This window comes from Anthonomus grandis, chromosome 17, assembly GCF_022605725.1.
Source record: "Anthonomus grandis grandis chromosome 17, icAntGran1.3, whole genome shotgun sequence".
In the NCBI taxonomy this organism is placed as follows: Eukaryota; Metazoa; Arthropoda; class Insecta; order Coleoptera; family Curculionidae; genus Anthonomus; species Anthonomus grandis.
Window position 1 is genome coordinate 20,028,373 of NC_065562.1, and position 21,331 is coordinate 20,049,703.

General features: G+C 31.7%; 3 protein-coding genes and 2 long non-coding RNA genes across 16 annotated transcripts in view; 3 read left to right on the plus strand and 2 right to left on the minus strand.

Moving 5' to 3' along the window:
- The window catches only part of LOC126746459 (somatostatin receptor type 2-like), a 96,444-nt gene that overhangs the window by 13,972 nt on the left and 61,141 nt on the right, over window positions 1–21,331 (minus strand). Inside the window, exons 1-2 of one of the 2 annotated variants that reach the window (XM_050454719.1) lie at window positions 8,464–8,703; window positions 7,955–7,991 (exon numbers count right to left, since the gene is read on the minus strand). In XM_050454719.1, the coding sequence (XP_050310676.1) occupies window positions 7,955–7,957 (3 nt within the window). In that variant the 5' untranslated portion in view covers window positions 7,958–7,991; window positions 8,464–8,703. Of the gene's footprint in view, window positions 1–7,954; window positions 7,992–8,463; window positions 8,704–21,331 lie in introns of those variants that run through there. The other variant, XM_050454718.1, reaches the window with a different exon arrangement.
- LOC126746461 (uncharacterized) lies at window positions 864–5,600 on the plus strand. The gene is made up of 2 exons (XM_050454726.1): window positions 864–1,029; window positions 4,488–5,600. The coding sequence occupies exon 2, from the start codon at window positions 4,491–4,493 to the stop codon at window positions 5,433–5,435; it is 945 nt and encodes a 314-aa protein (XP_050310683.1). The 5' UTR covers window positions 864–1,029; window positions 4,488–4,490; the 3' UTR covers window positions 5,436–5,600.
- On the minus strand, window positions 5,826–6,955 carry LOC126746471 (uncharacterized). Its single transcript, XR_007663902.1, has 4 exons — window positions 6,840–6,955; window positions 6,595–6,682; window positions 6,279–6,436; window positions 5,826–5,962 (listed from the first exon to the last, which is right to left on the minus strand). It is a non-coding gene; the product is annotated as an uncharacterized LOC126746471 (long non-coding RNA).
- LOC126746469 (uncharacterized) lies at window positions 6,896–7,941 on the plus strand. The gene is made up of 2 exons (XR_007663900.1): window positions 6,896–7,205; window positions 7,523–7,941. It is a non-coding gene; the product is annotated as an uncharacterized LOC126746469 (long non-coding RNA).
- LOC126746462 (C-C chemokine receptor type 1-like) lies at window positions 8,757–20,378 on the plus strand. 11 transcript variants are annotated; one of them, XM_050454733.1, is made up of 5 exons: window positions 9,198–9,216; window positions 13,435–13,493; window positions 16,121–17,856; window positions 18,217–18,820; window positions 19,181–20,378. In XM_050454733.1, the coding sequence occupies exon 3, from the start codon at window positions 16,127–16,129 to the stop codon at window positions 17,003–17,005; it is 879 nt and encodes a 292-aa protein (XP_050310690.1). In that variant the 5' UTR covers window positions 9,198–9,216; window positions 13,435–13,493; window positions 16,121–16,126; the 3' UTR covers window positions 17,006–17,856; window positions 18,217–18,820; window positions 19,181–20,378. The 11 variants fall into 11 exon arrangements, with proteins under 11 accessions (XP_050310693.1, XP_050310691.1, XP_050310690.1 ...); XM_050454736.1 differs by lacking the exons at window positions 9,198–9,216; window positions 13,435–13,493 and adding an exon at window positions 8,757–8,916; XM_050454734.1 differs by lacking the exon at window positions 13,435–13,493 and having other exon boundaries at window positions 9,075–9,216.

The window sequence follows — 21,331 nt, forward strand, 5'->3', positions numbered from 1 at the left end:
TTAACAACAAAACAAAAACCTGTCGGAGGAAGGGAGAGGGTAGAAGGGTGATTTCTTGTAGCAACAAGTGCGCCATATAAACCGGCTACAAGAGAGACAAGGGCGAATAAAATTTACGATCTGCCGTATAAATTATTGACACGCGATCGAGGACAGCAGGAACTAGGGCGGGAACGAGGGAAGGGGGGAAAGGGTTGTAAAACTGCTGTAAAGCTCCCTCCCGGGGATTTTCCAGACTTGGCGAGTCGTTCACCTACTATAATAAACCACCCTTTCTTTCCTCGACGTCTATATACTTAAATTTATCGCTCAATACAACCAGCAACAAGAGGAAGTTTGGCAACGTCTCTTAAAGGTTGAACAAGAAGCTCCACCCACGTCAATGTGTCATTGTCACTTGACCACACCCACTAAGGCGTTGATTTCTTATAGGCCCCGCCCACTGCATGAGTATGTTATTGTTAGCCCCGCCTCCCCACCATCAGCGATGCAATAACCATGGCAACCAGGCTCCGCCCTTTTCCTTATGCGCATCATGTTAGTGCACCTGAGAAGCACTGTTGCCATTAGCACACAAAAAAACAAAGTTTAAACCCGAATAACTCCATAACCACTAAACCGATTTTGATGATTTTTTCTTTAATACAAAGGGGGTAATTTAAGGAACATTCTGAGATGTAAAAAAGCTTGTTAATCCCACTCGAAAGGTCTGAAAAATTTAGCTCAATCAAGCGTGAGCGCGAATTCGCTTTTTATAGGAAAATTGAGTAATTAGCCGCGTGGGTGGGCTAACCGTGTCAATTGAACGGAGCGAACAACCTTAAGGAAAACGAATGATTTAATTTAAAAAAATGCCGAGAATTCTGCATCGCGTTTATAGTTAAACAACAATATATCGGTCTGTGTGTGTGTGTGTGTATAGGGTAATTGCGCTTCTACGTGATGTTTGTTGCTCGTTGCGGTCTCAGTAGAAGTTAAGTGGCTCTTGCGTTAGAATTCTTTAGGTTTTTAAGTGGCTGAACAGTTGAGGTAAGAAGGTTTTTTTTGATTTCTTGGTTATAGATTGATTTTTGTGTAAAGTGGTTATATACGTTTTATAGGAAATTTAATTGCCTACAAAAATGATTGGTATGATTTTTTTTGTCAGAGCAAGGGTTTAGGCGATATGACTCAATTATGCACTTTTTTCACTATATTTTCTAAACGGTTGGGTTTAAGACTTAAATGATAATAAACAATTTTATAGAGAATTTAATTTCCTATAAAAATGTTTAGTATGATTTTTTTTGTCAGGACAATGGTTAAGGCGATATGACTGAAAATTGTCAAGTAGATCCAATCTTTATACGCTTTTTGAAGTATATCTCCGAAACGGTTGGGTTTTTGACTCAAATGCTTATAAGCAATTTTGAAGAAAATTGAATTTCCTATAAAAAGTTTAGTAATAATTTTTTTTGTCCAGGCAACGGTTTAAGGGATATGACTCAATTATGCACTTTTTTCACTATATTTTCTAAACGGTTGGGTTTAAGACTTAAATGATAATAAACAATTTTATAGAGAATTTAATTTCCTATAAAAATGTTTAGTATGATTTTTTTTGTCAGGACAATGGTTAAGGCGATATGACTGAAAATTGTCAAGTAGATCCAATCTTTATACGCTTTTTGAAGTATATCTCCGAAACGGTTGGGTCTTTGACTTAAATGCTTATAAGCAATTTTGTAGAAAACTTAATTTCCTATAAAAAGTTTAGTAATAATTTTTTTTGTCCAGGCAACGGTTTAAGGGATATGACTCAATTATGCACTTTTTTCACTATATCTCTGAAACGGTTGGGTTTAAGACTTAAATGATAATAAACAATTTTATAGAGAATTTAATTTCCTATAAAAATGATTAGTATGATTTTTTTTGTCAGGACAATGGTTAAGGCGATATGACTGAAAATTGACAAGTAGATCCAACCTTTATATGCTTTTTCAAGTATATCTCCGAAACGGTTGGGTTTTTGCCTCAAATGCTTAGAAGCAATTTTGTAGAAAATTTAATTTCCTATAAAATGTTTAGTAATAATTTTTTTTGTCCAGGCAACGGTTTAAGGGATATGACTCAATTATGCACTTTTTTCACTATATCTCCAAAACGGTTGGGTTTAAGACTTAAATAATAATAAACAATTTTATAGAGAATTTAATATCCTATAAAAATGTTTAGTATGATTTTTTTTGTCAGGACAATGGTTAAGGCGATATGACTCAAAATTGCCAAGTAGATCCAACTTTTATACGGTTTTTCAAGTATATCTCCGAAACGGTTGGGTTTTTGCCTCAAATGCTTATAAGCAATTTTGTAGAAAATTGAATTTCCTATAAAAAGTTAAGTAATAATTTTTTTTGTCCAGGCAACGGTTTAAGGGATATGACTCAATTATGCACTTTTTTCACTATATCTTCGAAACGGTTGGGTTTAAGACTTAAATGATAATAAACAATTTTATAGAGAATTTAATTTCCTATAAAAATGATTAGTATGATTTTTTTTGTCAGGGCAATGGTTAAGGCGATATGACTGAAAATTGTCAAGTAGATCCAACCTTTATACGGTTTTTCAAGTATATCTCCGAAACCGATGGGTTTTTGCCTCAAATGCTTATAAGCAATTTTGTAAAAAACTTAATTTCCTATAAAAAGTTTAGTAATAATTTTTTTGTCCAGGCAACGGTTAAAGGGATATGACTCAATTATGCACTTTTCTCACTATATCTCCGAAACGGTTGGGTTTAAGACTTAAATGATAATAAACAATTTTATAAAGAATTTAATTTCCTATAAAAATGTTTAGTATGATTTTTTTTGTCAGGGCAATGGTTAAGGCGATATGACTCAAAACTGCCAAGTAGATCCAACCCTAATACGTTTTTTCAAGTATATCTCCCAAACGGTTAGATTTTTGACTTAAATGCTCATAAGCAATTTTAAAGAAAATTTAATTTCCTATAAAAAAGTTTAATATAATTGTTTTTGTCCAGGCAACGGTTTGAGAGATATGACTCATTTATACACGTTTTTTACTATATCTCCGAAACGATTAAATTTTAGACTAAAATTCACATAAACAATTTTATAGAGAATTTAATTTCCTACAAAAAACCCCTCTATAAATTTTCCAAACAAACCAACCATTACGGAGATACAGCGCTCAAAAAAATTCACATCACGTCTCGCACATGTACCTACAATCATCATCAATTTTACCATGAAACAACAAAGGTATCCTTGCTCATTACTACGACATAGTTATTATTATTCTCATTCAATAATGCAAATTTAAACCCAAGCGGAATGTCTTGTAGTCCCCTCAAATTGGGATTTAATCTAAAAAAACCTTTGTAACTCCTAAACGGGTACTCCTACACGAAAATCCTTAATGACATCTTTTATAGGCCATAAAAATCTTTTTAATATGAGACATAAAACACTGTTAATGACCCAACAGTTTTCGAGATATAATTGAAAAATTGTCCAATTTGACCGGACTAATATAGGCGAGATGTAGTCATCGGAAATTGCTGTAATTGTTTGTAATAGTTTTTATTACCTGGCCGACGGTGACTAAGACATGCGATAATTATGAATAAGAATAGTTGAGATTAGTAATGGTTTTTTTTGGGAAAATAATATTATAGGGGGGGGGGAAGGGAGGTTATGTTTGGTCAAGGAGTCATTTTAGAGAAAAATTTATAGAGAGACTTTTTGTTTAGAATTAAATTCTCTTCGTTTTTGGTTCTTTAGGATTTTTTGGTAGATGTGATAGTTTTCGAGATATTTAAGAAAAACGACTAATTAATGAGGTTAGAGGACTGTAACTCAAGGGGTCATTCTACAAAAAAGTTCAATAACAACTTTTTACCCAGAATTAAATTTCCTCTTATTTTGTTATTAATAAATTTTTTTTGAATTTAAGAGATTCAAAGAAATTTTTAAAAAACCCTTTAGCACGCCTATAACTCACCAAGGGGTCATTCTACAAAAAAACTTAATAATAATTTTTTGCTTAGAATTAAATTCTCTTTCAACTTAGTTACAGTGATTTTTTTTGTAATTTTGTTATTTAGAGAGATATTCAAGAAAAACTGATAAACAATCTGTTTAATGCAATATAACTCATTAAGGGCTCGTGTTACAAAAAACTTTAATAAGACTTTTTTGTTCACAACTAAATTCCCTTTCATTTTAATATTTATACTTTTTTTTGTAAATCTAATAGCTTCCAAGATATTATCAAAAAACCTCTTAAAACGCATATAACTCCCCAAGGGGTCATCTTACAAAAAAAAACATAGAATCATTTTAAATAGCAAATTAAATTCCCTATAAATAATCTTCCAATAAATTTTCCCCTAAAACCAACACTTCCTGAGATATTCACAAAAAACCGATCGACGGGTCATTCTCCGAAAAAATCTCAAAAGTGCACTTTTTCAGGCGATGTACGTGAACCAGTCCTCGGTCCACCACCCGGACCTCTCCAACGCCCACCACGGCCTCCACGAGGGCGAGACCACCCGGACGTTTCGTCTCGCCACCTTCATCATCAGCATCCCCCTCTGCCTGCTCGCCATCCTGATCGATCTCCTGCTGATCTTCGTCATCTTAAAGTACAAAGCTTTCAAGTCGCGTGGCAACTACTACATCCTACACTTTGCCATTTGTAACGTCGTCTTCCTGGCCGCAGAACACGTCCTACACTTGTCCATGGACCTGTTTTTTGGGGGGAGCATCGAGGTGCAGTACTACTGCACCTTTATCCAGATGGAGAACTACTTCCTGGATATGTGCGTGATTTTTTTGGCCGGTTATGCTCTCGATGAGTATATTGTGATGATCTCTAGCGACTACTTCTTGTATATGTATAAGAACGGTTTCAGGTATGTCCTGGGGGCAGTGTACCCGGTGCACTTTATTCTGTCATTCATAGTGACCAGTGTCTGCTTCAGTAACATTTACGACATAAGGTTCCACGTCAGTTTCATTTTTGTCACGGTGGTCTACGTGGTCTGCATGGCTGTACTGATCAAGATCCGGTACGACTGTAGAAAGTCCTTCTTTAATAAGAACCAGAACCTGGTGCAGTCCCTGCACGTGACCCTCTTCGCCATGCTGTTTCTGTTGCCGGTGATCTTCTACTATAACGTGCTGAATTTAGCTGAGAAGATCGTGGTCGCTGACTCAGACATGGAGGTGCTGAGGGTCATCGCTGTGGTGCCTGAGTACTTGGCCTACGCCACCTCGATGGCTCTCATTTACAAACTGTACAAGCATAAGAAATTTTATAAGTTGGCCGTTTGTAAGGTGTTCTGTAAGGCCAAGAGTAACGAGTTGGATTTTACCAGGTTGGATGTGCTGCCCCCTACGGATATTGAGAATAAGTAATGTTAGGTTATAGGTCTACGTTAGGCTGTATATACTAGTTTTGTTTTGTTTTTTTGAAGTGTAACTCGTCAAGGAGTGGTTTTTTCAGGAAAGTTGTAGAGTGCTTTTTTGAAGAAAATTTAATTGTCTTTTATTTTTGTTATTATAATTTTTTTCGTTAGTTCATTTGTTTATGAGTTATTTTACAAAAAGTAATTTATGGTACATTTACATGCATGTAACTCGGCAAGGAGTGAATTTACAAAAAAATGCATAAAACACTTTTTTAAAGGAAATTTAATTTCCTATAATTTTTATACTAATAATTTTTTTCGTTAATTTATTTGTTTTTGAGTTATTTTACAAAAAAGTAATTTATGGTACGTTTACATGCATGTAACTCGGCAAGGAGTGATTTTACAAAAAAATGCGTAGAAAACTTTTTTAAAGGAAATTTAATTTCCTACAATTTTTGTACTAATAATTTTTTCTCTAAATTCATTTGTTTTTGAGTTATTTTACAAAAAAGTAATTTATGGTACATTTACCTGCATGTAACTCGGCAAGGAGTGATTTTACAAAAAAATGTATAGAACACTTTTTTAAAGGAAATTTAATTTCCTATAATTTTTATAATTATAATTTTTTCTCTAAATTCATTTGTTTTTGAGTTATTTTACAAAAAAGTAATTTATGGTACATTTACATGCATGTAACTCGGCAAGGAGTGATTTTACAAAAAAATGCATAGAACACTTTTTTAAGGGAAATTTAATTTCCTACAATTCTTGTACTAATAATTTTTTCTCCAAATTTATTTGTTTTTGAGTTATTTTACAAAAAAGTAATTTATGGTACATTTACATGCATGTAACTCGGCAAGGAGTCAATTTACAAAAAAATGCATAGAACACTTTTTTAAGGGAAATTTAATTTCCTACAATTTTTGTACTAATAATTTTTTCTCTAAATTCATTTGTTTTTAAGTTATTTTACAAAAAAGTAATTTATGGTACATTTACCTGCATGTAACTCGGCAAGGAGTGATTTTACAAAAAAATGCATAGAACACTTTTTTAAAGGAAATTTAATTTCCTTAAATTTTTAAACTTATAATTTTTTCTCTAAATTCATTTGTTTTTGAGTTATTTTACAAAAAAGTAATTTATGGTACGTTTACATGCATGTAACTCGGCAAGGAGTGATTTTACAAAAAAATGCATAGAACACTTTTTTAAAGGAAATTTAATTTCCTATAATTTTTATATCTATAATTTTTTCTCTAAACTCATTTGTTTTTAAGTTATTTTACAAAAAGTAATTTATGGTACATTTACATGCATGTAACTCAGCAAGGAGTGATTTTACAAAAAAATGCATAGAACACTTTTTTAAGGGAAATTTAATTTCCTTAAATTTTTAAACTTATAATTTTTTCTCTAAATTCATTTGTTTTTGAGTTATTTTACAAAAAAGTAATTTATGGTACATTTACATGCATATAACTCGGCAAGGAGTGAATTTACAAAAAAATGCATAGAACACTTTTTTAAAGGAAATTTAATTTCCCATAATTTTTATACCTATAATTTTTTCTATAAATTCATTTGTTTTTGAGTTATTTTACAAAAAAGTAATTTATGGTACGTTTACATGCATGTAACTCGGCAAGGAGTGAACTTACAAAAAAATGCATAGAACACTTTTTTAAAGGAAATTTAATTTCCTATAATTTTTATACTTATAATTTTTTCTCTAAATTCATTTGTTTTTGAGTTATTTTACAAAAAAGTAATTTATGGTACGTTTACATGCATGTAACTCGGCAAGGAGTGATTTTACAAAAAAATGCATAGAACACTTTTTTAAAGGAAATTTAATTTCCTATAATTTTTATAATTATAATTTTTTCTCTAAATTCATTTTTTTTTGAGTTATTTTACAAAAAAGTAATTTATGGTACGTTTACATGCATGTAACTCGGCAAGGAGTGATTTTACAAAAAAATGCATAGAACACTTTTTTAAAGGAAATTTAATTTCCTACAATTTTTGTACTAATAATTTTTTCTTTAAATTCATTTGTTTTTGAATTATTTTACAAAAAAGTAATTTATGGTACATTTACATGCATGTAACTCGGCAAGGAGTGATTTTACAAAAAAATGCATAGAACACTTTTTTAAAGGAAATTTAATTTCCTATAATTTTTGTACTAATAATTTTTTCTTTAAATCCATTTGTTTTTAAGTTATTTAGGAAAAACTCCTTTTTGGCACATTCACACGCGTGTACCTCGCCAAGGAGTAACTTTACCAAAATATTCATAAAGCACTTTTTTAAAGAGAATTTAATTTCCTATAATTTTTATGAAAACTTTTTTTTGATTAAACCCATACGTACCGAAATATTAGCATTTAAAATAAAAAAATGCCCCTCATGTATTATTGCTTCCATTTTCCTATAGGGCTAATGTCAATGTATTTTTATTAATTATAAGCTTAATAAAAAATTGTTATGCCTAATAATTGTTTCACTTACCATTCCATGTTATTTCCATTGAAGTATCCATGCTCGTCTGAAACAAAATTATTCCCTTTTTATCTATATATAAAAATATACAGGGTGGGTTTAGGTGGAAAATCATAGAGACAAAAAAGATGTGTCCTTTTATTTTTTACAAAAAAGCTTTATAAATGTTTTCCGTAAATATAATACAGGGCGAGCAATTTGCTAATCTTTGATACCTGTTTACAAGAAATATTAATATAGAGAAGCTCGAACAATTCTGGATTTTTCTCGTTACAGGTTAATTTTATGAAAAAAATTATAGGGTAAAAAAAGACGTAGAATTTAATTTCCTATAAGAAAGCTTAATAAGTTTTCTTGGTAAATATGATATAAAACGAGCAATTTTGAAATATTTAGTACCAATGTAAGAAAAATAATGATTTAGTCTAGCTGAAACATATAAATCTTAAATTTTGTCGTTACCGGTCACTTTTATAAAAAAAATTATAGAATAAAAAAAGTAGCAGAATTTAATTTACCATAAAAAAGCTTTATAAACTTTTTTGATAAACATGACACAGGACGGGTAATTTTAAGAGTTGAGGTCATAATTCCGAAAAAAATTGACACGAAAAAACCCAAACTTTGAAGGCCGATATCTCGGCTCCTATGGGCACTATCAAGAAAATTCCAACAACTTTGCCTTAGTTTCGTCCTTCTGAATCTAACGAGACCATCCGCAAGGTCGTAGCTCCAATAATAGCCGAGATATGGCATCAACAATCAACATCGCGTCTGTAATTTTTACATTCAGATAACGAGTCCGTTACCGTATCAATCCGGGTTTGTTCATTCACCATAATTTGAAAATATTATTTATAAAACTTATGAGATAAACCCGCTTATCTTAATTGAATTTTAAATATGTTAAACATCAAACGCAGCCATTTTAATAAAATTTAGTTTCCAGTTGTTTAAGCTGTTTACAAGGGGTAAGTTTCAGTGCATTTGAGCCTTAACAAAATAATTGACTTAATAATTAACATAATTTTCTCCTTAAAAAAACACACACTCATGAATTAAAACGAGTTTTTCGCAAATAATTATTTTAATTAAAAACAACCTATTTATAGTTCATACTTAAGAAGCTTGTTTCCATTTAAAAAAAATTAAATAGATTAACAGCCCGCCATATTGTAGGTTAATTAATTTGGTCAATGCATCACTGAGATACAGTAGTGAACGTCGCGTTATAGACCGAGTGATAATGATCGTCTTTTGACTTGTATAGGGTACGTATTTTTGGGCCTAACTTTCTTATTTTATTGGCAACCCCTGTATATTATTACATTATTAAATTCTACGTGAAATTCCTTAAAACTTGATACATCACATGCCATACTTTACTATCACCATTATCAAGATATGACCGATTAAATGTTGTTGGGTTTTTGGTCAGAGCCGATGTTCAACTGTCTATAACTCGAAAACCGTTTGATCAAAGTAGGTCATGTGACCCATCAAATTTCTTGAAATTTCACGTAGAACCCGAATATGTTAAAATATATAGGGTGTCCCATTGAAAATAACGAAGTTTTTACGCCTACATTGATGAAAACTAGTTAAATATTTATAATTTAAAAATAGACCTGCGAAGTATAATCGTCCAAATAAATGACAACATGAAACGCGTTGATATTAATATCAAAGGTCGAAAAAGCGACGGGGCATAAACTTCTGCGATGATGCATCGGTGGCGTTTCAGCTTTATTGGACCAGTGGCGTCTCGTCATTAATTTAAATAAAATAATTTCTATAAGTTTCTATTTGGGGCAAACTCTGGTGAGCTTTTTTTGAAACACTTAAATTATTTTATATAGTAAAAAATATTTTTAATTCGAGATATTAAAAAGGAATTTTACGCTGAGTAAAATGAGCCCAAACACTATAGGGTTATCTCGTATAGTTCCTAAGATATCGCCGTGTGAACCTAAAATCCGGCTCGAAGGACCAAATGTTTTGTTCAAATATCTCGGTAGATATTAAAGATACGGACATTTTACAAGAGACAAAAAACGTTAATTTTTTATCATTTTATCTAACTGCACTGTTATTTTTTTCATTTTATTAATATATTTTTTCAAAACCTAAAGTTTTTAAAATTAAATAAAAAAACCTCATAGAGAATTTTACACTGAGTAAAATAAGCCCAAACACTCCAGGGTTATCTTTGACCGTTCCCAAGATATCGCCATTTGAATCCAAAATCCGGCTCGAAGGACCAAATGTTTTTCTCGAATATCTCTTTAACCGTTAGAGATATGGGAATTTTGCAAGAGATCAAAAACCTTTATTTTTAAGAATTCTTTCTAACCACACTGTGTTTTAACATTTTTGTCTAAAATTTTTTTCTTAAACTTTAATTTTTTAAAACTTTTCAAAAAAGTTGATAGACAATTTGACGCTGATTAAAATAAGCCCAAACACTCCAGGGTTGTCTTTGACCGTTCCCAAGATATCGCCATTTGAATCCAAAATCCGGCTCGAAGGACCAAATGTTTTTCGCGAATATCTCTCTAACCGTTAGAGATATTGAAATTTTGTAAGAGTGCAAAAACCTTTATTTTTTAAAATTCTATTTAACTACACTGTTTTTTAACATTTTTGTCTGGAATTTTTTTCTTAAACTTAAATATTTTAAAATTTTTCAAAAAAGTTAATAGACAATTTGACGCTGATTAAAATAAGCCCAAACACTCCATGGTTATCTTTGACCGTTCCCAAGATATCGCCATTTGAATCCAAAATCCGGCTCGAAGGACCAAATGTTGACCTTAAATATCTCGGTAACCATTACAGATACAGAAATATTACAAGATACAATTTTTTTTTAATTTTCCGCATTCTATCCAACCACACTATTCCTGTTTAAAATTTTTAAAAAACTTTTTTTAAACCCTGATTTTTCAAAAAAACCTAATAAACAATTTGACGCTGATTAAAATAAGCCCAAACACTCCAGGGTTATCTTTGACCGTTCCCAAGATATCGCCATTTGAGTCTAAAATCCGGCTCGAAGGACCAAATGTTTTTGGCGAATATCTCGCTAACCGTTAGAGATATGGGAATTTTGCAAGAGACCATAAACCTTTATTTTTAAGAATTCTTTCTAACCACACTGTTTTTAAACATTTTTGCCTAGAATTTTTTTTTAACCTGTAATTTTTTTAAATTTTTCAAAAAAGTTAATAGACAATTTGACGCTGATTAAAATAAGCCCAAACACTCCAGGGTTATCTTTGACGGTTCCCAAGATATCGCCATTTGAATCCAAAATCCGGCTCGAAGGACCAAATGTTTTTCGCGAATATCTCTTTAACCGTTAGAGATATGGGAATTTTGCAAGAGATCAAAAACCTTTATTTTTTAAAATTCTATTTACCCAGAATGTTTGTTAACATTTTTGCCTGGATTTTTTTTTAAACTTTTTTTTTTTTTAATTTTTCAAAAAAGTTGATAGACAATTTGACGCTGATTAAAATAAGCCCAAACACTCCGGGGTTATCTTGTACCGTTCCCAAGATATCGTCATTTGAATCCAAAATCCGGCTCGAAGGACCAAATGTTTTTCGCGACTATCTCTTTAACCGTTAGAGATATGGGAATTTTGCAAGAGATCAAAAACCTTTATTTTTTAAAATTCTATTTATTCACACTGTTTTTTAACATTTTTGCCTGGAATTTTTTTCTTAAACTTAAATTTTTAAAAAATTTTCAAAAAAGTTGATAGACAATTTGATGCTGATTAAAATAAGCCCAAACACTCCAGGGTTATCTTTGACCGTTCCCAAGATATCGCCATTTGAATCCAAAATCCGGCTCGAAGGACCAAATGTTGACTTTAAATATCTCGGTAACCATTACAGATACAGAAATTTTACAAGAGACATTTTTTTTTTAATTTTCAGCACTCTATCCAACCACACTATTCCTGCTTAAAATTTTTCAAAAACTTTTTTTAAACCCTGATTTTTCAAAAAAATCTAATAAACAATTTCACGCTGATTAAAATAAGCCCAAACACTCCAGGGTTATCTTTGACCGTTCCCAAGATATCGCCATTTGAGTCTAAAATCCGGCTCGAAGGACCAAATGTTTTTGGCGAATATCTCGCTAACCGTTAGAGATATGGGAATTTTGCAAGAGACCATAAACCTTTATTTTTAAGAATTCTTTCTAACCACACTGTTTTTAAACATTTTTGCCTAGAATTTTTTTTTAACCTGTAATTTTTTTAAATTTTTCAAAAAAGTTAATAGACAATTTGACGCTGATTAAAATAAGCCCAAACACTCCAGGGTTATCTTTGACGGTTCCCAAGATATCGCCATTTGAATCCAAAATCCGGCTCGAAGGACCAAATGTTTTTCGCGAATATCTCTTTAACCGTTAGAGATATGGGAATTTTGCAAGAGATCAAAAACCTTTATTTTTTAAAATTCTATTTACCCAGAATGTTTGTTAACATTTTTGCCTGGATTTTTTTTTAAACTTTTTTTTTTTTTAATTTTTCAAAAAAGTTGATAGACAATTTGACGCTGATTAAAATAAGCCCAAACACTCCGGGGTTATCTTGTACCGTTCCCAAGATATCGTCATTTGAATCCAAAATCCGGCTCGAAGGACCAAATGTTTTTCGCGACTATCTCTTTAACCGTTAGAGATATGGGAATTTTGCAAGAGATCAAAAACCTTTATTTTTTAAAATTCTATTTATTCACACTGTTTTTTAACATTTTTGCCTGGAATTTTTTTCTTAAACTTAAATTTTTAAAAAATTTTCAAAAAAGTTGATAGACAATTTGATGCTGATTAAAATAAGCCCAAACACTCCAGGGTTATCTTTGACCGTTCCCAAGATATCGCCATTTGAATCCAAAATCCGGCTCGAAGGACCAAATGTTGACTTTAAATATCTCGGTAACCATTACAGATACAGAAATTTTACAAGAGACATTTTTTTTTTAATTTTCAGCACTCTATCCAACCACACTATTCCTGCTTAAAATTTTTCAAAAACTTTTTTTAAACCCTGATTTTTCAAAAAAATCTAATAAACAATTTCACGCTGATTAAAACAAGCCCAAACACTTTAGGGTTATCTTCAATAGTTCCTAAGATATGGCCCTTTGAACCCGAAATCCGGCTCGAAGGACCAAAACGTTTTTCTCAAATATCTCCCGAACCAATAAAGATACGAAAATTTTCCAAGAGACAAAACTGACGTATTTTTTCACGGTCTATCCGTTAAACAAAAAACCGGTAATAAATAAAGCGTTCTACGAGCGTCCCCGCCACTGCGGTCAGGTTACGAAAGGCACCATTTGGTTCCTACTGGTGGCACTCGAGTTCTCACTGAAAAATGCGTGGGGACAGAGATAAACCTGATCTTAGCAGCCGGGTCTGCATTATTATTTACTAATAATATATTTTTCATGTATTTGTTATAGTGCACTTATGTGTCCCGGTACGTTAAATTCGATCAGAGAATATGTGCCTGTAAAAAATTGTAAGTAGCAATTTTTTTTAATAATTACCATGTTTATTGAAAAACCTTGACGAGTAATTTACCGAGATTTTTTTTTAATTACAAACAAAGCGTAAATTCCTACATAAAAATTAAATTCACGTTCGCTTACGGTGATTCTCGGAATATTTTAATGGTGTTTTTATTTTATTTATAAAAACGAGTTTTTTTTTTTTTTTTAAATTGTTTATCATTTATCACCGATTTTGATACGCGAGGATGTTAGAGATAACAGCAGTTGTAATCTAGTAAAAACGTTGTTTACACAGGTGTGAATGTACTGCCGTACAGCTCGTTCACGGTAAGAAGTGATACTGGTTTATAGTTGGAAATATCTTTATTTAGATCGCACCCTAAGCTGTATGAGCTATAATCGAACAAACAAAAAACACTTACTGATAAATTTTCTACACGCAGACTCGTTTATTATAGTTCATAAATATCAGTACGTGCCTCATGCCCAACCCGTTCCAAATGTAGTGACACAAAAAAAAAACCAAAAAAAAAAAGGTAATTTTTTTTTTAAATAAGGTCAAAAAACAAATGATTGACTCAATTGGGTTTTATTGGGAGACAAAAAGGCTAAGTGGTTACATTGTACAATTGGCACTTTAATTTAATTGAAAATATGAAGAAATACGCCGAGGAATGGTCGAATTAAAAAAGCGATCGGACCGCTGTTTTAGTTGGGAAAAGTTAGTTGAAAATGAGTATAGTGTCAGTGGGGTTGAGTCGGTTTTTTGGGAAAGTTTTATGGTTCTGGGTTAGGGGTTAATGGTATCAAAAAACTGATTTGACCACTGTGTTAGTGAGGAAAAATGAGTTGAAAATGAGTATAATGTCGATGGGTTTATTTTGATTTTTGAGAGAGTTTTATGATAATGGGTTAGAACTTAATGACACATTGCGAGGTCTTTAGAAACATTGAGTACTGATTTCCAAAAAAAAAATTGAGTATAACCAAAATATTTCTAAGATTTTCTCATAAACAATGAATTTTACGAAAAAAATTATAGAGTAAAAAAAGAAGCAAAATTAAATTTCCTATAAGAAAGCTTAATAAACTTTCTCTGTAAATATTACACAAGACGAGGAATTTTGAAATTTTTAGTATTAATTGAAAAAAAAAATTATTATACCCGAAACAATTCTAGAATTTTCTTGTTACCAGTTACTTTTACCAAAAAAATTATAGAGTAAAAAAAGAAGCAAAATTAAATTTCCTATAAGAAAGCTTAATAAACTTTCTCCGTAAATATTACACAAGGCGAGGAATTTTGAAATTTTTAGTATTAATTGAAAAAAAAAATTATTATACTCGAAACAATTCTAGAATTTTCTCGTTACCACTTACTTTTACCAAAAAAATTATAGAGTAAAAAAAGAAGCAAAATTAAATTTCCTATAAGAAAGCTTAATAAACTTTCTCGGTAAATATTACACAAGGCGAGGAATTTTGGAATTTGTAATATTAATTGAAAAAAAAATTATTATAATTGAAACAATTCTAGAATTTTCTCGTGACCAGTTACTTTTACAAAAAAATTATAGAGCAGTAAAAGAAGCAAAATTAAATTTCCTATAAGAAAGCTCAATAAACTTTCTCGGTAAATATTACACAAGGCGAGGAATTTTGAAATTTTTAGTATTAATTGAAAAAAAAAATTATTATACTCGAAACAACTCTAGAATTTTCTCGTTACCAGTCACTCTTACAAAAAAAATTATAGAATACAAAAAGAAGCAGAATGAAATTTTCTATAAGAAAGCTTAATAAACTTTTTTCATATATACAACACGAAACGGGCAATTTTAAATGATTTAAAAAAATTGAAAATTTTCGAAACAATTTTAGAATTTTCCCAGTACTAGTTACTTTTACGAAAAAAATTATAGAATAAAAAAAGAAGCAGAGTTAAATTTCCTATAAGAAAGCTTAATAAAGTTTTTCGGTAAACATGATACAAGGCGGATTCTGGCTTAGGAATAAGCTACCGTAAAAGTATTCTTTTCTACTAGTTTTTTAATTTTTCAAAAAATTTTTTAAACATTTATTTTTTTTTAATTTTTTTAAATAACTTAATAGACATTTTCACGCTGATTAAAATAAGCCCAAACACCATAGGGTTATCTCTTTTTGTTCCTAACATATCGTCATTTAATCTCAAAATCCGGCTCGAAGGACCAAATGTTTTTTCCATATATCTGGGTAATTATTAGAGATACGGAATTTTTACAAAGGACAAAAAACATTAATTTTTAACAATTTTTTACAGCCATTATATTTTTTTAATAATTTATAAAGATTTTTTTTAATCTTGTTCTTGCACAATTTTTTGACAAAACCTAATAGTCAATTTCACACTGATTAAAATAAGCCCAAACACTATAAGGTTATCTCTTTTTATTCCGATGTTATTGCCGTTTGAACCCAAAATCCGGCTCGAAGGACCTAATGTTTTCTTCAAATATCTCGGTAACCATTAGAATTACGGAATTTTTACAAAGGACAAAAAACTTTTATTTTTAAGCATTCGACCCAACCATGCTCATTAAACAAACAAAAACCTTTCTCACTCCTCTCTAACACTCGCATCAATCTCTTACAGACCACCATGGACCTCACAAGCAACCTCACCATCGACCCCACCTTCGACCCGGACGACTCCCTGGACCTCGTCTACGAACCCCTGCAGATCCTCATCGCCATAACCTCGGTCGCGTCAGCCCTCGCCAACCTCACCGTCATCTACGTGATCCTCAGGTTCAACATCCTGAGGACCAGATGCAACTTGTACCTCAGCAATTGGGCCTTATGCAACTTGTTGGCGATGCTCTTCATGCCCATGTGGCCGAACTTGTCGCAGGAGGAGTGGCATTATGTGGCCGGGTGCATTTGGAGTGAGTTCTACTATGGGGCAGCGGTAGGGAACTTCTTCTTCGTACTGATTCTGCTTGTGGACTGGTTGGTGATGAGCTTGAAGCGGGTCACCTGGTGCCAAAAGGTCCACTGGTACGTCATGGGGGTCACCTGGTCGATCACCGTGGGAATATCGGTGGCCTCGCTCACTTACTGTTTGCTCAACTGGAGCTACCCGTTGACCCAAGTGTGCTACTTGTTCACCTTCTTGGTGATCTTCATTGTGATCATTGTGGTGTTCTTGGTGCGGCTGTTGATGGTGAACGTGTTGGGGAGAAGGAGCATGCTGAACAGCAAAGTGGAACCGATCGTGGTGGGGTCGTTCTGGATGTGTTGGACCCCCAGTTGGATCTTGTGCTACGGGCAGCTCTTCCAGTTGTTCTACACCACGCAAACAGTGGAGGAGAGTTTCATGTGTCTGGCGCACAGTCACGGTTGGATCATGCTCGTTTTACTGATCGTTTGTGATAAGAGGTTCAGGGTTTGTTTGAGGGGCGGTTTGGGGATAAGGGAGGACACTGAAACGGTACAAAACGGGGTGAACAAGGAGCAACAGACGGTGCTCTTGAAGTAGATTTAAGATGCTTATGTTACCAAATATTGTGAAGACTGATAATTGACCAATGACGTGATTTTTTTTTTTGAAAAAGTGGTCGAAACCGTCCTGGGGACAATCCTCTAGTTTTTCAAGCGTAACTTTTTATAGGGTCATTTTTGGAAAAAAAATTTGGTTACCTAAATTGTAGAAAATTAAATTTTCTTTAAAAAAGGTCTCTATACATTTTTACGTGTGACAATTAGGTTAGGAGATACAGTGAAAAATTATTCCAGGCACTCCTAGTTGTTTTAAGTATGCCAACGGTATTTCTTAAATAACTTCTTAAAAATTCATTTTCTGGAAAATTTTGTATTTAGCAATATTGTTAGGTTTTTAATTTCCTCTAAAAAAGATCTCTATAGATTTTTACGTATGATGATTAGGTTAGAAGATACAGTAAAAAATTTAGTCCAGGCACTCCTAGTTCTTCAAATACAAAATCACTTTTTCTTAAATATCTTCTGATACATTCATTTTTCGAAAAATTTTATAATTAACAAATTTGTTAAGAATTTAATTTCCTTTAAAAATGCCCTCTATACATTTTTACTCAAGACTCTTAGATTTGGAGATATTGTAAAAAACTTGCCTCGGCATCCCTGGTTTTTAAGGCATAACAACGATTTTTTTAAAATATCTTCTTACACGTTCGTTTTTCGGAAAAAATGCTTATGACCAATATTGTTCAGAATTAAATTTACTTTAAAAAAAGTCTCTATAAATTTTTACGTATGATAATTAGATAAGGAGATACAGTAAAAAATCATTCCAGGCACCCCTAGTTTTTTTAAGTATGCCAACAGTTTTTCCTAAATATTTTCTAATAGGTTCATTTTCTGGAAAATTTCGTACTTGGCAATATTGTTAACAATTAAATTTCCTTTAAAAATGCCCTCTATACATTTTTACTTAAGACTCTTAGATTTGGAGATATTGTAAAAAAACTTACCTCGGCATCCCTGGTTTTTAAGGCATAATAACGATTTTTTTAAAATATCTTCTTACATATTCGTTTTTCGGAAAAAATGCTTGTGACCAATATTGTTCGGAATTAAATTTACTTTAAAAAAGGTCTCTATAAATTTTTACGTATGACAGTTAGAGTAGGAGATACAGTAAAAAATCATTCCAGGCGCCTCTAGTTTTTTTAAGTATGCCAACGGTTTTTCCTAAATATTTTCTAATAGGTTCATTTTCTGGAAAATTTCGTACTTAGCAATATTGTGAACAATTAAATTTCCTTTAAAAATGCCTTCTATACATTTTCACTCAAGACTCTTAGATTTGGAGATATTGTAAAAAAACTTGCCTCGGCATCCCTGGTTTTTAAGGCATAACAGCGATTTTTTAAAAATATCTTCTTACACGTTCGTTTTTCGGAAAAAATGCTTATAACCAATATTGTTCAGAATTAAATTTACTTTAAAAAAGGTCTCTATAAATTTTTACGTATGACAGTTAGATAAGGAGATACAGTAAAAAATCATTCAAGGCGCCTCTAGTTTTTTTAAGTATGTCAACGGTTTTTCCTAAATATTTTCTAATAAGTTCATTTTCTGGAAAATTTCGTACTTAGCAATATTGTTAACAATTAAATTTCCTTTAAAAATGCCCTCTATACATTTTCACTCAAGACTCTTAGATTTGGAGATATTGTAAAAAAACTTGCCTCGGCATCCCTGGTTTTTAAGGCATAACAACGATTTTTTTAAAATATCTTCTTACACGTTCGTTTTTCGGAAAAAATGCTTATGACCAATATTGTTCAGAATTAAATTTACTTTAAAAAAAGTTTCTATAAATTTTTACGTATGACAGATAGATAAGGAGATACAGTAAAAAATCATTCAAGGCGCCTCTAGTTTTTTTAAGTATGCCAACGGTTTTTCTTAAATATTTTCTAATAGGTTCATTTTCTGGAAAATTTCGTACTTAGCAATATTGTGAACAATTAAATTTCCTTTAAAAATGCCTTCTATACATTTTCACTCAAGACTCTTAGATTTGGAGATATTGTAAAAAAACTTGCCTCGGCATCCCTGGTTTTTAAGGCATAACAGCGATTTTTTAAAAATATCTTCTTACACGTTCGTTTTTCGGAAAAAATGCTTATAACCAATATTGTTCAGAATTAAATTTACTTTAAAAAAGGTCTCTATAAATTTTTACGTATGACAGTTAGATAAGGAGATACAGTAAAAAATCATTCAAGGCGCCTCTAGTTTTTTTAAGTATGTCAACGGTTTTTCCTAAATATTTTCTAATAAGTTCATTTTCTGGAAAATTTCGTACTTAGCAATATTGTTAACAATTAAATTTCCTTTAAAAATGCCCTCTATACATTTTCACTCAAGACTCTTAGATTTGGAGATATTGTAAAAAAAACTTGCCTCTGCATCCCTGGTTTTTAAGGCATAACAACGATATTTTTAAGATATCTTCTTACACGTTCGTTTTTGGGAAAAAATGCTTATGACCAATATTGTTCAGAATTAAATTTACTTTACAAAAGGTCTCTATAAATTTTTACGTATGACAGTTAGATTAGGAGATACAGAAAAAAATCATTACAGGCGCCTCTAGTTTTTTTAAGTATGCCAACGGTTTTTCCTAAATATTTTCTAATAGGTTCATTTTCTGGAAAATTTCGTACTTAGCAATATTGTTAAAAATTAAATTTCCTTTCAAAATGTTCTCTATAAATTTTTACCTAAGATCCTTACATTTGGAGATATGCTAAAACAAATGTTCCTAAGCACCCTTGGTTTTTAGGTATTGCAATGATTTTTCTTCAATATCTTCTTACATGTTCATTTTTCCAAAAAAATGCTCATAACCAATAATGTTCAGAATTAAATTTCCTTTAAAAAAGATCTCTATACATTTTTACGTTTGACAATTAGATAAGAAGATACAGTAAAAAATGTTTTCAGGCCCCCATATGTTTTTAAAGTACCCTAACGGTTTCTTTTAAATATCTTCTGATACGTTGAGTTTCTGAAAAATTTTATACTTAACAATTTTCTTAAGAATTTAATTTCCTTTAAAAAAGCCCTCTATAAATTCACTTAAGACCCTTAGATTAGGAGATACAATAAAATGTTCCTAGACACCCCTAGTTACCTTGGCCAGTTTTTCTTAAATATCTCCGCAACCACTTATGCTAAAATAACGAGCGATACCTCAAATTAAAGCTCTGTCCACGACCTACCCTAAGCCTAATATACTTTTTCCAAAAAACTTAATATTTAAGCCGTTAATGACAAATTAATGTTAATATTATGTTATGCGAGTGGATACGTTATCCATTTTAATAGTTTTATTGGTGAATACAGTTGGTTTATTTTTTTATGGGCCTTTTATTTCAGTCCCCAATACATCTGGGTGCATCCGGAATTAAAGTGACACCCATAAATATGGATTTTATGGGAGATTAGCTGACATACTTCGTTATACAATCGATGTGGAAGTTGACGTGCTATTTTCGCTTTAAGCAGGCGTGTTCATGGGTTTATCGGGATGTATCATATGTCTTTTTAAAGGGAATTAAATTTGCTTTAAAAAATGTCTCTTGGGTTTTTCTCGAGAACTCTATGGTTTTTGAGTAAATTTAAAGTAAAGATTGTTTTTTGAAAAGCTTGTCTTTAAAATTGGAACGAAATAATTTATATCGTGGATCCGACAATCTAATAAATCAACGTTTCTTTACATCCGGGAAAAGGAAACGCACAAATCATCCCTAGACAATGGCAACACGTGAAAAATATCTACAAACAGGGAAAATGCTAAAATTGCACGAATTTCTGCTGAATATAGTTTTCGCAGCTTTGCACATTTGTCACCCGGCCTAGAATAACATCCGGGTAAATTTAAAAGCGGATTTTATGCTGTGTACAGAGATAAAAATATGCTGAAAATATTAATTTGGAATTTTCGGGTTTCGAGGTGGGGGTTAGTGGTATCAAAAATCTGATTTGAGCATTGGATTTGTGAGGAAAAATTAGCTGAAAAAGAGTTGTAAGTCGATGGGTTTATTTTAATTATTAAGAAAGTTGCGATTTTTGGGTGAACCGTCAGTGGTACCAAAAATCTGATTGCACCGTTGGATTTGTGAGGAAAAATTAGCTGAAAAAGAGTACCATATCGATAAGTTTATTTTAAATATTAAGAAAGTTGCGATTTCTGAGCAAACCGTCAGTGGTACCAAAAATCTGATTGCACCATTGGATTTGTGAGGAAAAACTAGCTGAAAATGAGTACCATGTCGATGTATTTATTTTAATTTTTAAGAAAGTTGTAATT